The sequence below is a fragment of the Dendropsophus ebraccatus genome, chromosome 2, assembly GCF_027789765.1.
Source record: "Dendropsophus ebraccatus isolate aDenEbr1 chromosome 2, aDenEbr1.pat, whole genome shotgun sequence".
Lineage (NCBI taxonomy): Eukaryota > Metazoa > Chordata > Amphibia > Anura > Hylidae > Dendropsophus > Dendropsophus ebraccatus.
In genome coordinates, this window is record NC_091455.1 from 189,082,779 (window position 1) to 189,099,636 (window position 16,858).

Here is a 16,858-nt window from a genome sequence, read left to right on the forward strand (position 1 = left end):
TACTCTATGACAAAACTCACATCTAGTTGTTACTGATACTACAAAGGGCTGTAGGGACAGTCAAAAAGTTGTGTCCTTACAGAGTTTGATACATATTGGTTAGTGTTAAATTAAAATTTGGCCTCCTTTTTTGACAATTTCAATTATAACACCTAGTTGTCAATTTATTCATACATTTTCAGGCAGAATAACAGAGGAAATGCACTATACATCTAAGAAAAGGTGATTCATAATTGTTATATTAAGGGGAGAACAAGTCCATGTTATCAAGACATATCAGAAGAGCTGCAAAATTACTGCACTGACATCACATGTTTCTCAACGTCAGCGAACTAGCCAGACCTTCTACCGGGAAAGAACAACCAAACCAAGAGGGGTCTCCAATGAAGAAAACCACCTTCCTTGATACCCCGGAACAGCTGTCTGTGGATGGATACCTTGCTTGGGTATTTCCCAAGTCATTCCATACTCAACTGTGCTTGTTAGAAGGTGAATTCAGCCCCCCCCCCCCCCCCCCCCGTTTGGTTGTTTTTCCTGGTAGAAGGTCTGGAAAGTTCGCTGACGTTGAGAAACACGTGACGGTGTCTCTGCAGTATTCTTCAATATTTGTCTTCCCAGGGGGCAATGTTTCTCAATTTTGCTGCCATTGAGAAACACATGATCGTGTCTCTGCAGTGTTCTGGTTGATCTTCCCGAGGACAACCGTCATTTCTTTGAATATAAGAAGAGCTGACTGTCTCTCTTTATAAAAAAAAAATGTTAATCCCTTATATTATAAAGAATATTCTACATTTATAATAATGAAATAACTGTCTATTTGTGAAGTTTTTATAAAAGTTTTTCTCCTCGTAATAGAGATAAGTGGAGAAGAAAATGATCCCGGATGGAAACATGAGCCGAGCCTTTGAATACAGGCAGGTGATAATACAGAGATGAAGTAATCGGCAGATGAATCACCGGGACTGTTTGTCAGTGGACGGTTCTCGTCAGACCACAGAACAAGCAAACACTGATGTAATCTGAAATGAAGGATTATTGTCGGGTTTATGATTTTAAAAGGCCCATTGTGACACGCAAAGATGGAAGTACACAATCTATGAACAGGTGCTACCATGCGTACTGTGTGCAGAATGAGCCTCCGCTGCGAGCGACTCTCACAATGAAAGACCCTCCATGGACAGCTCATCCTGCAGCATGACACACGCAGCTTCATGAAAACACCATGAGGCCCGAAACATCTGCACTATGTTCTCTAATGTGCTGAGGTGGGGATGGTATAACAACCTGCAAATGGGAGATGGGCTGTTGTGAAGAACAAGGAAACCAACCAAGTCCAAAACATAAAAGAAAAACATGTCGTTTACGGGGGGGGGGGGACGCAAGAATAAAACCAAAGAACTTTAAAGGGGTAGTTCACCCCAAAAATTTTTCTTTCCAATCAACTGCTGCGATGAAGTGCCAGAGATTTGTAATTTACTTCTATTAAAAAATCTCAAGCCTTCCAGTACTTATCAGCTGCTGTATGCCCAACAGGAAGTTGTATTATTTCCAGTCTGGACAGCAGGAGAGGTTTTCTATGGGGATTTGCTCCTGTTTTGGACAGTTCCTGACATGGACAGAGGTGGTAGCAGAGAGCACTGTGTCAGACAGGAAAGAAAACACCACTTCCTGTTGGACACACAGCAGCTGATAAGTACTGGAAGACTTGAGATTTTTTAATAGAAGTGAATTACAAATCTCTGGCACTTTATGGCACCAGTTGATTTGAAAGAAATTTTTTTTGGGTGGACTACCCCTTTAAGGGTAAAAGAATTGAACAAGTTACGCTAGTTTTCTGGTGGAAATTTTTACAATCCCCCCCCCCCATTTTATTGCCACTCTCTAAGCAAATCCACCTAAAGGATACCTATAATAATGTTTCCTCACCCGATTGATGTTGAGTCACTCCTGCTGCCTGAAGGTCCAGTAACTATGAATACGACCATGTTGAGTCGGTTCAGTGCACGAGCCCCATTCTAATCCAACAAGGCTTGTGCACGGAACTGACCTGGCATGGTTGTAGCCATAGTTACCCGAACGTCAGCAGTCCCTGCATGCCGATCGGGTGAAGAAACATCATGACAGTCCAATACAAAAAAGAAAAACATGTCGTTTACGGGGGGGATAAAACCAAAGAACTTTAATGGCAAAAGTATTGAACGAGTTACGCTCGTTTTCTGGTGCAAATTTTTGCAATTTTTTCTCTAATTTTTTTTACCACTCTCACCATATGAAGTGCCAGTCTAAGCAAATCCACCTAAAGGATACCTATATTAATGTTTCCTCACCCGATTGATCTGGAGTCGCCTCCTGCTGCCTGAAGGTTGGGTAACTATGAATAAGACCATGTTGAGTTGGTTCAGTGCACGAGCCCCATTCTAATCCAATAAAGCTTGTGTACGGAACTGACCTGGCATGGTTGTATCCATAGTTACCCAACGTCAGCAGTCCCTGCATGCTAATCAGGTGAAGAAACATCATGGCAGGCAACCTTAAATGGTAGGAAAGAGTCATTTATGACATTGTAGGCAAATAGTACAAGGAACTTGTATTATTTCAGACGACAACCAAAGTTGAGTTTTGCTGGGCCCACACTGCGTCAACCCAGTATACATTGGCATCTTATCAAAAAGGAAAAACAGTGTATACTGTGGGGTACTGACAGTGGCCCCGTTTAGTTTAATAGCCTGAAAGTAGTTAACTAGAAATAAGAATGAGACACAGCTCACCATGCATGTCTGAACAATTGTGGCTTGTATGCAGATGCAGTCTCGGACTAGGCAGGTTAGGAATTTTGGTACATGCGGGTAGCTCGCAGCCAGCACCAAAGTGAAAATATTATACTTTATAGTATAGTATTCATTGCCATTACTTTCGGGACAGGATGCTGCCATAAACCTGCTGCATACAAGTATAACACAGTGTGAATCCAATCTTTAATAGAGGAGATTGGCACTAGAGAGAGAATATGGGACTGTACGCCACCCTAAGACTTGAACAACCCAATATACAAGGGATAAATACATGTGTATTTTATACAAAAAAACAACAACCCTGTTGCTATTATTACATACAGGGGTAATCTTTACTGGATAAAGTGCTACAGAAGAATGACCACACAGAACATTGAATAATACTGTGGACAACAAAGAAATGTTTGATATCGTACCGTCAAGATTCCGTGCCAAAGCCCCACATCTTTCTTGAAATCCAAAACATTCACAATGGTTTCCGCTATATAAAAAAGGTAAAAATTAGATAAAAAGATATATCAGTAAAAAATATATACTCTAAATGCAAAGCATACAGAAACAATAAAAACAATTATAACCAATAGATTCTTGGTTATTGCATATCACTTACTAAAATGATTATGAGTTTACAATGTGCTGTATTGCTTTCTAGCCTGCCCTTCATACCTGTCCTAGCTACATATCAGAATCTGTAAAGTATCAAGGTAATAGTAGCTGACTCTTGAAGGGAACCTATCACCAAGACAATGCTATCTAATCTACCACCATCATGTTATAGAGCAGGAAGAACTGAGCAGATTGATATATATCTTTGTGGGAAAAGATTCAGTATAATTTGTAACTTGTTGACTAAAATCCCTGCTCATTCTGTGCACAGGGGTCCAGTGGGTGGGGTCTGGCAATAAACTGGACTATTTAGCATGGAAACATCAGAAATTTTACCATAAAGATATATACCAATCCGCTCAGCTCCTTTAGCTCTATAATACGATGCTGATAGCTTAGACAGCATTTTCATGGTGACAGGTTCCCTTTAAAGGGCAATTCCACCTAAAGAAAGAATTGTCTTCTGAAAGGTGAGTAGAACAACAGGAGACAAAAGTGGCATCTCACCTACTGTACCACTGACGCCACTTTGAACTTTTGATCTTGTGATCAGTTTTAGCAGTGGACACTCCACCGATCAGACCATGATGACAAATCTAGAGTTACAGTATGCCAGAAATATCCATGTTAAGTCAATCTATAGCGACTGCACAAATCCATGAGTGAATAAAACGTTCAAGCAAACCGGTGCACAGCGTCTCCAAAATCTACTCATTGGAATCGTCATTTCCTAACAATATTACTAAAAAGGAGAGGTCGATATCTACCTTCCGTGTATCCACAGGCTTGTGTGAGCGCCTGGCAATGCGTGAGGAGTGCTATTCTTGTGACGGTCACCCCCAGCACGCTGCCATCTTTACACGTTTTATACTGTAGAAGACGACACATAGAAAAAGAATAAATACACAAATAACACCACAGTCCTTGTATCGTCAAAACTTTACTCATATACACCAAGTTATGTTTTCTCCTGCTTTTCAATATCTCTTATTATGAAATATTATAATTTAGCAACTTTCAACCTTATATGGTTTATTACAGCACATCATATATAATAGGTATAATACACATGTATAATAAATGGAGGTATAGACTTACTTCTATGTAGGCAGTATCATTGTTTGCATCCTTGATATGTGGAAACCAATCACGAGGAGGTTTGGACAGATGTTTGGATTCTGTGACAAACCAAAGCAGCTTTGGCCAACCTTAAAATACACAAAAAAGTAAAAAAATAAATAAATAAATCAGTTGGTATCCTAACAATAAGAATGATGGATCTTAGAACAATATTGGTATAATATGTAAAGGATACTGTTATTGGTAGAGGTCTAAACCCTGTGACGCCTGTCAATCAATCCGAAAAGGTTGAAGCCCCTTCAAGGGACTGAAAGATAACTTTTACTAAAATGTATGGAAAGGAACACCACTATGCATTAAAATCTGTGAGGGTTGGTGGGGGCCAATACCATCACTTCTAATGCTGGAAAAACTCTCCAAATTCCATCATGTGACCACGGCAGCCAGTCATTGGCTCTAGCAGATCACCACTGCAGTCAGTGATTGGCTATAAAACGTTATATGCAAAATATATGCAAATTAGATAGCTTGATTTCCCCGCCTGCCAATGACTCAGCTTAATTAATATTCATGATGATTCAAGCTAGGAGTGATGTGACAGCCTAATCGTCATGGTTATTGATGAAGGGGGGCCATCAGCAGGACCACCTCCAGTGCACCGAGCAAGCTAATTTGCATATAACGTTTTTAGCCCACAGCTCTGGAAAATGGCGACAGCAATTTGAAAATGGTGGACATTGTTGAGCTCAGTGTCACTATGCTGATCTGTCCATACAATGTTGTTAGTATGGGCTATGTTAATGCTAGATTTACAGTATTAATAAAGTGAGGCGCTTCATTAGCTCGGCAGTCGGCTTATCAGTCTGCTGCCTTTAAACTCCGGACCGCTCCTCCCTGGGTGCCTGGAAAAGCTTTATCCAGTCCTAGGAAACTTTTCCCAGTTTACCAGGACTGGATCAAGCTTTACGCGACACGCAGAGTTCAAAAGAAGCCGGCTGACAAGCTAATGAAGCGCCTCACTTATCTCTACTACTAGATTCCCTTTAAAATGGAGGCCCAAAAGAGGAAATAATTACTAAACTGATTACAGTGAATGTTACAAAATTGAGTGAAATGATATCCAACAAGACAGCCAGTGGCTGTAACATAAATGACAGGGAATGTTATGGACACAGTTACTGAGAAGCTCATTTAGGCAAACTAATGCAAACTAAAAAGGAAAATCACCTCCAAAAAAAACACATTCAAGACAGCAAGATTATTTTTAAAATGCACAAAAAAAAAATTGTAAAGTCTTTAATATGCCAAAACCACCCACTCGTGTTACAGATTATATGTATTTAGTGCATTCTATTCCATTAGGATTTGTCCCATTTGTATAGGCTCCTGTAATAGAGGAAGCCATAAAAAACGGGGACTTATCCCTACAGTGCATACTTGTCAACAATCTTGATTTTAGTGGAACAATCTTTGGATTTGGACGACACATCGTGCCCAAAAATGGACATCTTGGGGACATTCCTGGGCAGGTCTGGGGCATTTTCTATGGGTATGAGGGTATGTGCACACTACGGAATTTGCGCGGATTCCGCAAGGAATTGAAGAGGAAAGTTTTCTGCTTGAAATTCCTCGCCTATTCAGCTCTGGAAGAATTGGAGCAGAATTTTAGCAGAATTGAAGCAGAATTCAAGCCCCATTGACTTCTATAGGATTCCTTTAGAAGAATCCGCAAAAAGAATTAAGGGTACGTGAACACTACGGAATCCGTGTGGATCATCTGATGTGGATTCTGCAGCTCACCCCCGCTCACGGCTGTGCACTTCTCCGCCCGTGGCATAGACTCCCTTCTATGCACGGGTGGATTGCGCTGTCTGCCCAAAGAAGGAACCATAGAATGTCTATGGCATGGGAGGAGATGCGTGCAGCCATTAGCGGGGGCAAGCTGCGGAATCCGCGCCGTGTGATACGGCCGGATTCCTCAGTGTGGACATACCCAAACATGTCAATTCTTCTGGCGGACTGCGGATCTGCAGCAGAATTTGCTGTCCAAAAATTCTGCCGTGTGCACAAATGAGCGGAAAGCCAATTAAAACCTTTGTTCATATTTTACAGGCGGAATTTTGAGCGGATTCCGCGTGCATTTTAACACAAAATCGGCTAGAAATTCTGTCTCTTTTCCATGGTGTGCACATACCCTTAAAGGTGTATTCCCATCTCAACTTACATATAGACAAGAAATAGTAACCGCCACTACTATATGTATATAGTCCTGTGGTGTTCACCGATTAAGAGGAAGTGCACAAGTTTCACAGTGGTGCTCACTCTAATCACAAAAAAATTATTAATCCATAAGTAGAAGAGTTAAAAAAGAAAAAAAGTTGTAGAGGGCACTCACCATTAAAATCTTTTTCCTTTATTAGATCTTCTTAAAATTACAAACAACATAGGTGTAGGACGAGCATGATGTGGATGCCAGGGCTCCTCAATCAGCGTGGCAGCGTGACAGCTGTTTCGTGTGTCGGAACTACGCTTTCACAGACGCTTGTCCTGCACCTATGTTGTTTGTAATTTTATGAAGATATAATACAGTAAAAAAAAAAAAAGATTTTAATGGTGAGTGCCCTCTGCAACTTTTTTTCTTTTTTGCCCATCTCAACTTACATACTAATACTTGTAGGGTTTGCCTCTTAGTAAATCCGTCTGGACTGCACTTGCCGCACATCGGGCGCAGAAGTCTACGCCTGCTTTGGAGCAGTCCTATGGACCATGTAGTCCTATTGAGATGGCACAGTAACCTAGGTTGTTACAGGATATTATCCCAAGCGAAAACCATCAGTAGAAAATTACTCATCAGACCAAAACAAGTCATAAGGTTTAATTTAAACTTAAAGTTCCCCTTTAAGATATGATATGCTTAACATAAAGCTATTGAATTGCTTAATAGAATAGAATAGAATCTCCTATTCAAGGGATCCTGGATTCTCACCTTTAAATTGTGGTATCTCCCCCGTAGGACTCTTTGGCAGTCCTTTATGACAGGCATCACTAGTCAAGGCCACAGTAACCCCACAGCTTCCTAACAAAAAACCAATCTGCTGGCTTCCTGCATCCTGGAGAAGAGATAACATGAAACATTATGATACAGGATCTTATGGGGGGTGTCTATGGGGGTCTTACGGGTCATCCTTCAGTCCACGTCTTGGCCAGGAGCAAAATATGTATTGGAGAAGAGGGGAAATATCATGACAAATGTGATGGGTCGAGTGTTTCTCTGCTGCAAGATATTCTAAAATAATGTCGTATTTCATCGTCTTCTCGGCCGCAGGCTACATGTCCATGTGAACGCTCATAGACTGAGCTCGCAGCCCCAAACTGAGCTGGGAGGTCTGAAGCTAATGCCACAGCTATGGAAGGTACAGTGACCATCCAGCAATAGATCCTCATACATATCAGACTATTTTTATTTCTAGATTTACTAGAATTGTAATAGTAGTATATAATATCATACTAAGACATAATAAACCAAGCATCATACCTCAATAGTAATTAATATATACACAATAAAGATACTTAAAGGGATACTCTGGCAAAAAAAAAATTCTAATCAAATGATATCAGAAAGTTATATACATTTCTAAATTACTTCTATTTAAAAATATCCAGTCTTCAAGTACTTACCAGCTGCTGTATGTCCTGCAGGAAGTGGTGTATTCTTTCCAGTCTGACACAGTGCTCTCTGCTGCCACCTCTGTCCATGTCAGGAACTGTCCAGAGCAGTAGCAAATCCCCATAGAAAACCTCTACTGAATTGAACAGTTCCTGCAGAGAGCACTGTGTCAGGCTGGAAGGGATAGACTACTTCCTGCACAACATACAACAGTTAATAGGTACTGTAAGAATTTTTTTCTAAATAGAAGTAATTTACAAATTTGTATTACTTTCTAACACCATTTTTTTTTTTAAAAAGAAAAGAAAAAATTACACCGGAATTCCCCTTTAACTATAAGAGATAAATTTATTTTTACTTATAGGACTAAGAGAACAGGGTACGAAGGTCTTGACCCCCAGAAAATAATACAATGATGAGCCTTCATATTGTAAAGTCTTGTCATTTTTAAAATATTTTTTCTTCTAGATAATTTCAGACTTGAATAGTTCTGGAACGTGTCTTCCTATTATTACACCAACCCTTATGGAAAGTTAGCGGTACTTTCATACAGATCTTCTCACTAGGAGTATTAGAGCTGCAAATTAGCGCATAACCTATAAAGCACGGAACTAGCGGTATTCATTACATGGTCCTTTTTCATAACACTGCAGGCCGCAATGGGGTCACAGCACCTCACCTTCCTTGTAAGTGGCACTTCAATGGGAACTGGAACAACTTCAGCTAATAGACAGCCATAAAACGCTACCATAAACGCAGCAGGGTCATTATTTGGAAAAACGAGGGCCACCTACAAGAACAAACAAGATGTTACCCGAGAAGCGAAAGGAATTAAGAATTAGGTCTTAGAAGATCGTCTGAGCTTTTGTGTAATGGAAAGAGCAATACATCAAAAGAAAGGATAAAACTTACAACCAGAAGAGAGAAAAAAAAATATGATTAAACCTATATTTCTCAGATGATTTTAGAAGTTTAGTTTTGCTATCTTTAAAGCCAACCGGTAATGAAAATATGTTCTTTTTGTATTACTAGAATTTTTCCCTTTACGATCACAAGTAATTCAAGCAATGGAGGGGGGCTGCTTCGGGGAAATCAAATTCCCGACAATGGGTCTCCTCAAAGATACCAGAGAGTGGTTATAGGACCACACATTAGGCCAATGGGGTGAGGATAGTACAAGTGCCATAAGTGAAAGCCTAATAACAGTACTTAAGGGGCACTAAAGATGGGCAAACTAATAGATCTTTCCATAGTTCTATGCTTCGGTGGGATGTAAACTTAAGGAAGGAGACCAAGAGAAACGGCACTCCAGCAAGCAAGTCAAGGGCTCATACACGGCCAAGGCCAGAAACAGAATCAAGTCTTCTCCTATGAGAACGTGTAGGATGTAACCGGTCATGACCCATTCTTTAGTGTCTTTAGTCCCAGACTTTTACTTGGGCATGAGCCATCATTACCTCCATGGTAGGGTCCTGCCCCGGCCCCCCCTGCCAATGAGCTGTTTGCCAGATCCCCAGCAATGGTATAAACATAGGACACAGCCAGAAGCGGACATCTCTATACACTGTGTAGTGGCCGTGTTGAGTTACTGAAGACATCCAGTTCACTGTGTATGTGGCTTCTACAGTATATTATCCTGTGTATCAATAGAGTTGAGTGAACTTCAAGCACACTCAGGTTTGACCGAACCAGATTAGCGATTGCTATTGAAGTTGGATGCAGCCCTAGGGAGTCCTGGAAAACATGGATACAGCCTATGGCTCCTCGAAGTTCGCTCTACTCTAGCAATGAGTAAAGAAAATCTCCAGAGAAAAAACTTTACTATACGCCTTATGCATGAAGCCACGAGGAAGCAACATGCACAAAGGTGAAGACCAGGGAGGTAGTTACATTTGGTACAGTGGTCATGGTCACACCTAGGCTTCAGAACCTGAAGACACTCTAGAGGCCATTTGGATCCCCCCCAAAATATCCTTCTATTTCCAATATATGTAGGCTTACAGTTTCTTTGAACGAATGCTTACATTTATTCGTCAATAAAACGATGTCGGCACTTCTGTGTGTGTGGTGCCAGAGGATATACTCAATAGTCCACTCCAATTGAAAAAAATTCCCGGCACTCACCCAGAGCTCACTTGCAAAAGTGATTTATTCCATGACGAGGTGCACACACATGAAAACAGCAGGACGCGTTTCGGCATTACCGCCTTTCTCAACTGCCTAATACACACTAGAGCGCTAACTATACTTATCATACGAATCATGTATAAGTATAGTTAGTGTTCTAGTCATGATGTCTGCAATGCCGAAGATCCCAAAGCCCGGCTGTAGTCCCGGAGCGGCGATCTGGCCCTGAAGGGGTACGGGGAGTGGCAAGCTAATACCCTTTGTTATTTTCCCCCTGTGCCCCAGCTAATTAAAAAAATGGAGGCCAGACCTCTCCTTAAGGGTGTGTTCACACGTACAGCATCTGCAGCAGATTTGATGGCGCAGATTTGAATCTGCAACAGATCCGCAGCAGATTTCATGGTCCAGATTGGATTTCCCTTGAATCTGCAACTTCAAATCTGCTGCAGATCCTGTACGTGTGAACGCACCCTTAACATTCTTAGAACTGTTTAGATGCTAACATGGCTGCAAATAAAGAAAAAAGATCCTGGAAACTATCAAGTTATCTTCCTGTTTGTTATTCCAAACTATCTCCTCCACTTCAACGTCCTCTCGAATGTTCAAACAAAAACTTTCCGTCTCTCGCTGTCGGATGAAAGTATTAAATATATACAAGCCTGAGCTTTGTAATTGTGGCCCCAGAAATATGAGCGATTTGTACTTACACGGCAGTAATTAAACCGCTGTCTTTGGAATTGTATTTTCAGAAGGAAATTAAAGGTTTTAGCCGCTCTAACTCCCACATTGGGTGGAAAGCAACAGAAAAAAGGAGTTAAATGGCTCGAGCATATTTATTCTGGTGAGACCAGGCAATGGGATTGTACGAATTCCATCTGCACTGTAAGTCCTTGCTATATCCTGCCCTTTCAGGGAACAGAGCTGTGAAATTACTATGTGTTAGAACATAATTATGCCTTTACAGTGCAGTGACATTTGTAGCAAGTGTGGAAGAGGAAAGGAGCCGAGACCTCTGGGTCCTCTTTTAATTTGTAGATTTTGAAGGGGATTTTTTTTTTTATCGTCATCAATGAAAAATAATCATAAACTCAGAGATTCTATGATAATGTAAAGTATGTAAAGGGGCTGTCCAGAGTCTTACTTAAAGGGGTACTCCAGAGGAGAAAAAAAATGATGCCTGATGCCTCAACTACTGCCAGAAAGTTATAGAATTTGTAAATTACTTCTATTTAATAGACTCAAGTCTTCCAGTGGTGTATGATTTCCAGTCTGACACAGTGCTCTCTGCTGCCACCTCTGTCTGTGACAGGAACTGTCTAGAGCAGTAGTGAATTCCAATAAAAAAAAAAAATACTGCTTGTGACAGTTTAAGTGGCAGCAGAGAGCACTGTGTCAGACTTAAAAGAATGCACCGCTTCCTGCAGGACATACAGCAGCTGATAAGTACTAGAAGGCTTAAGTTTTAAATAGAATGAATTTACAAATCTGTATAATTTTCTGACACCAGTTGATTTAAAACTATTTATTTTTTTAATCTGCAGTAGCCCTTTAATGGGAAATGCGACTTTCTACTATACTTTAGTAGAAAATAGTCTTAGACCTAAGTTTTATGGTCTGTACTTTCAGTCTATATGTCAGGAGCCGGCTGTCATGCCTGGCTCCCGGCACTGCCGCAGTGTGTGGTCGGCCTCCTCCTGATTCCGAACGCATCCCTGACAACTGGCCCGACTGGGTGTGGGGAGCATGCCGATGGCGACCCTGACAATCGGGCTGGGTGGTTGCTAGGGGTGCGGCGGTGTCTTTTCTGATGTTGCTGTGGCTAGGGCTTCACCGCCCCCGGCCAATCGGCTCAGGTGTTTGCCATATGTTTAAACTGACTGGTGGTCAACACCGCCAGTCAGCAAAGTAATGTTGTTTGAAGCTGGAGCCTCAGCCCCAATCACAGCCTGGAGTCTTCATAAATACACTACCTTGTAACAATCTTCCCCACTGACGTATATAGGAAATTGTCTGGCAGTGCGCACACCATATAGAATAACGTCTGAAATTGATTATGACCGTCAAAATAACGAACATGCTCATTACTTACTAATTATATATATATGACCTGCTTTTGCAAAAAAAAAAAAAAAGTTTATTTGTTTTACTAGTTCACACATTGTTTTATTTTTACTAAAAATTATGGTGTTTTTTAAGCAGTGTCTGGTGTAATTTTTGTGCCTATTAAAATAAATTATACCACATGATTTAATTGTTTATGCTGTTGCATGGGAAAGCTTAGTGGACTATGCTTTGCTATGAGGTAAAAAAAAAAAAAGTATCCTGGCGCTGCCAAAAAGTACAAGCTACATGTAGGCCTCTGGACATAATAAGCATGTCCACCGAGAGTTTTCAAGATACACATCCTAAACGGCACTAAAATAAGATGTGAACTGAGGCTTACATACAACGATACCTAATATAAGTATAGAAAGGGGAGAGATCAGTGTTTCTGATGTATTTAGGTAACAGAGGATTGCTTAGGCTGGATACCAGGCTTTAATAAAGTATCTGAAGACCACAACATTATCTTAGCTATAGTAAAATTACAATATTGTTTCTAATTCTGATGTGATGGCTAATAAAAGTAGAAAACATACTAAACAACATATACACATAAAAAAGCCCAACAACAAAGGCTCAATCCATTAACAAGAGGACATAGTACAAAGCTTTACCCTGTCTCCAGGCCTGACCATCGGCTCCTGTTTAGTTCCCAGTTTATGTAATATATTGTAGGCAACCTTCATACTTCTAGTCCATAGTTTTCCTGTAAAAAATAATTATATTAGAAATAATATAAGTTATCAAAAACTGACAGAACAGTATTTCACAAAATGATTATTTCTAATGATAGTAATTGTCTCAAATTTCTAATTTGTTACTTCTTTGTCTCCTTTGACTTTACATATTTTACAGGATTGTACAGAGGTTGTTACCATTCACATTAGTTCAGTCTCACATACACAAACGACAACTACATAAGTGCCAAGGAGGAGGAGCCTATGGTTGGTTCCTTCAGCTCTAGCACCTCTACTCCTCACTGTGCTCTATGCCCAGTGTGTGTCACCGATTATGCAATAGGTGGGCATACGGCAGAGTGATGGCCTATGGAGTAATAGGCCCTGCCTCCTTGACACGTTTCTTTATGAGAATAAAAAGGCAACAAAGGAATATTTAGCATGTTATTGATAACTATCCATTAGCATCAACAGTTTAGTATGTGGCCAGCAGGTGAAAAATTCACTTTAGGCTCTAAATGAAGCACTGACAAAATAATAATATTAATTAAGAAAGTGGCATTTTTCTCCAGTAAGATATAATACATCTGGTGGTAGGAAACAATGAAGATGGTGGCAGGTGATGGGCCCCTTGATACCTTGCCTGCACATTTGCAAGTGATGGCCGCGGAAGTGAACATCAGGGTTGGCGGCACGTGACAGTCTTCAGGTCCTGCATGCAGCTGCTCTGCAACAGGCGGTGAAGATAGGGGAAAATGGCGGCGGGCTAAGAAGAATCACAGCTGCTTACCCTGGTGCTCTGTTCGGCGGGCATGCTTCCAAATAAAAACTTTTTTAAGTCTTACTTTCAGGGAAGCCTTATATTTAGCAATTCAGCAAAACCTCTATTAGGTCTTATTTTCAGTAGATGTCTTATTTTCTGGGAAACAGGGTACTTGTATGCATACTGAGTGGCATGGTTAACACTGTTTACATACAGTAATTCCATAATAAATGAGAAAAGTATTAGCTATTTGCCCTCCCCCATTAAAGCAGGAAGAGCAGCTCTGAAGTACAAACCGCTGCTTCAGTAAAGGACATACCGCATGGACAGGAGCTTTAATGGGGCACAGGGAATGGAAACTAAGACCTAAATATATGCAATAAGCTTTCACTTCAAATAAAGCAGAAATAGAAACGCCTGGCAAACTTAGAACGCAAAGAAAAATGTTTATATTCAGAAATGTCTCTTCTTGTCAGGCTGTAAGGAAAATGAAGCCAGGGTCTGGATGTATTCCACTGACAGGTCAAAGCAATAAAGAACGCTTAAAAGGAACATGAAGTTATAAGATATAAGTATCTGATGAGCTGACAGCGTGAACATTCAAAATGGACATAAATATGGAAAAAAATGTCAGGAAAACTGACCTTCGTCAGGAAATGACTATATAGCTGTGTACGTTTTTAAAGGAATTGTTCAAGATTAGAAAAAAATCATTCAGAAAGAGCTCCACATATGTCCATAGGCTGCGTCTGGTACTGCAGTTCAAAGCCACAGTCTTTCCAGCTCTACTATAGAACCAGAAGGGGGGTGCAGACATGCAGGGAGGCACAAACATTAGGCTAGGTTCACACTGCGTTTTTGCAATCCGTTTTTTTTTTTTTTCCATCCTTTTTTGCAAAAAACAAATGAAAAAATGAAATGAAAATGAAATAAAAATAAGGGATCATACATAAGAACCTGCTGATATGCACCTGTCGCAGCAGATCTGCACTGTCCTGCCATCCACCAGCTTGTACAGCCTCCCACTTATGCATATTCATCTATGCATAATTAGGAGGGGATGTAAGAGCCTTTGGGAAGATGTCAGCAGGTTTGTACGTACAAACCTGCTGATAGTTTCCCTTTAAGAACTCTAGAGCTTCCAAAGGGAACTAAAAAATGCAGCTTTATTTGAAACATCAATATGTCGCCAACACATTTTGGATCTAGAAGGTGATCTTTGCATAATATAATGGAAAAGGGGCGAATGGAGATGAGCAAACTTTTTAAAAGTAAAGTTTGGGCTTGTCTGAACTGAAACCTTAAACAAACTACAAACAGCTAAAAGACTGCAAGAGTTTAGCTGATTTAGTGTGGTTCTGTAAGTTCGCTAATCAAAACTTACCTGTCCATGCTCCCCCGATGTCCTTCATCTCAAGTGTGCCCTGCAACTGCCAAAAACCATCTCGTCCAATCACGGGACAGCACTGTTTATTGGCCAGTGAGACAATAGTGACAGCCTGCTCAGTCAATTACTGGCCATGGCACGTGAACGTAGTTTGCTTACAATGGAAAGTATACGATCTACGGCTGCACAGTTCACACTACGTTAGAACTTACGCCCGGATCGTATGCGGCGCCGTAAAAAATTAACCAGACCATTGTTTTGGGACGGAAATGCTGTAACTTACGCCCGTAGCTTAACATGCGGTCCCGTACGGAGTGGTGATTTCTTAATTTTTACACTTTGATTTGCAGATCCAAAAGTTTCTGTGGGGTGTCCGGGGCTAGCCGAAGATATCCAAGTAAAAGACCGCTGTCAGATCGCTACTTACGCCTCTCGGAAGGCGTACATAGATTACGGGCGTAAGTTCGCGGACCGTACGCAACTTGCGTAAATTCCGGCCGCAGTTTTACATGTATATATCCGGCGGCGAAAAATATGCGGCCGGATATATACGTAGTGTGAACATAGCCTTAATGTGTATTAAGTTGCATGGTTGCCATCTTTCCAAACTCCTTGCAAATAGTTCAGCTCAGAAGCAAACAAAGCTTTTTGCAAAGTTTGGTCCAAATATTGGTTTGTAAGATTCGTCTGGCTCATCTCTGGGGCGAGGTATCGTGCAGTCATTTCTGAAAAGAACACTGGAGGTACACTTTAAACAAGAGTATCTAGGAGGAGGACAAAGGCAGTGTGACTACCTGCCACTTTAGCCCCAGCACCCCCGCAGCTATAAGGTACTGGAGGTGGGATGAGGGAAGGTTCAAACACAATGACTGGTTCAACTTAAACTCTCTGGGGAAGATTTACCAAGCAGCCTTACAGTAATGTTATTTTTTGCATGTAGTACCGTCCTCTTCCACTTGGGGTGCACTGTCTAATTTATATTTATACTTATACCTTTATTTATTTATTTATTTATTTATTTATACCTAATTTATACTACCAATGATTTTACGAAATTGAGAATTAAAGTAGAAAAACTACCTTTAAACAAATTACAGATTTTCTCTACATCGAAAATAAACTTTTCTCATTAGAGCTAGACTTGGGTATGAGTGAATTATTCATGTACCCACATAACCTTGCTATAGTTAGTCATTATTTTCCTTTAATGTTCCATCGGCATCATTCCACGAGAAAACGTGTTAATGGTTAATGAGTGACTGCCGCCAGCCCGGGGGCAAGGCAGTCAGTTAACAGAGAGGAAGTCGGAGTGCGAGACTCGCTAATAAGATTTGCCTTCTCACTTCAAATGTAAACACTGAGGTTGGGCGAATCAACACCATCTTCAAAGTTTATTTGCCAAAGATTTACTATGGCAGAACGACCGAACATTCCAACCAAATAGTTGAGATTTAAACAAACTGAGAAAAAAAACTGTAAGATTAGATGACTACAAAAAAATCATTTAGCTTTCTCTAAATCCCCTACAAAAAAAAAATTATAAGAATTTTAAGTATTTTTCATGTTTTGAGTAAAAAAATTATGGCGGGGGGAGCCCACATGAAAGGCGACATCTAAGGCATGATGCAGTTTTTAAAGCTCCGAGACTCCAACATC

At 40.6% G+C, this 16,858-nt stretch overlaps 1 protein-coding gene across 5 annotated transcripts in view; it reads right to left on the reverse strand.

Moving 5' to 3' along the window:
* DIP2C (disco interacting protein 2 homolog C) overlaps window positions 1–16,858 on the reverse strand; it is a 344,281-nt gene that overhangs the window by 105,266 nt on the left and 222,157 nt on the right. For all 5 annotated transcript variants that reach the window (XM_069958918.1, XM_069958921.1, XM_069958917.1 and 2 more), the window contains 6 exons: window positions 12,990–13,081; window positions 8,825–8,935; window positions 7,465–7,588; window positions 4,497–4,606; window positions 4,166–4,268; window positions 3,209–3,273 (listed from right to left, as the gene is read on the reverse strand). In XM_069958918.1, the coding sequence (XP_069815019.1) occupies window positions 3,209–3,273; window positions 4,166–4,268; window positions 4,497–4,606; window positions 7,465–7,588; window positions 8,825–8,935; window positions 12,990–13,081 (605 nt within the window). The remainder of the gene's footprint in view (window positions 1–3,208; window positions 3,274–4,165; window positions 4,269–4,496; window positions 4,607–7,464; window positions 7,589–8,824; window positions 8,936–12,989; window positions 13,082–16,858) is intronic.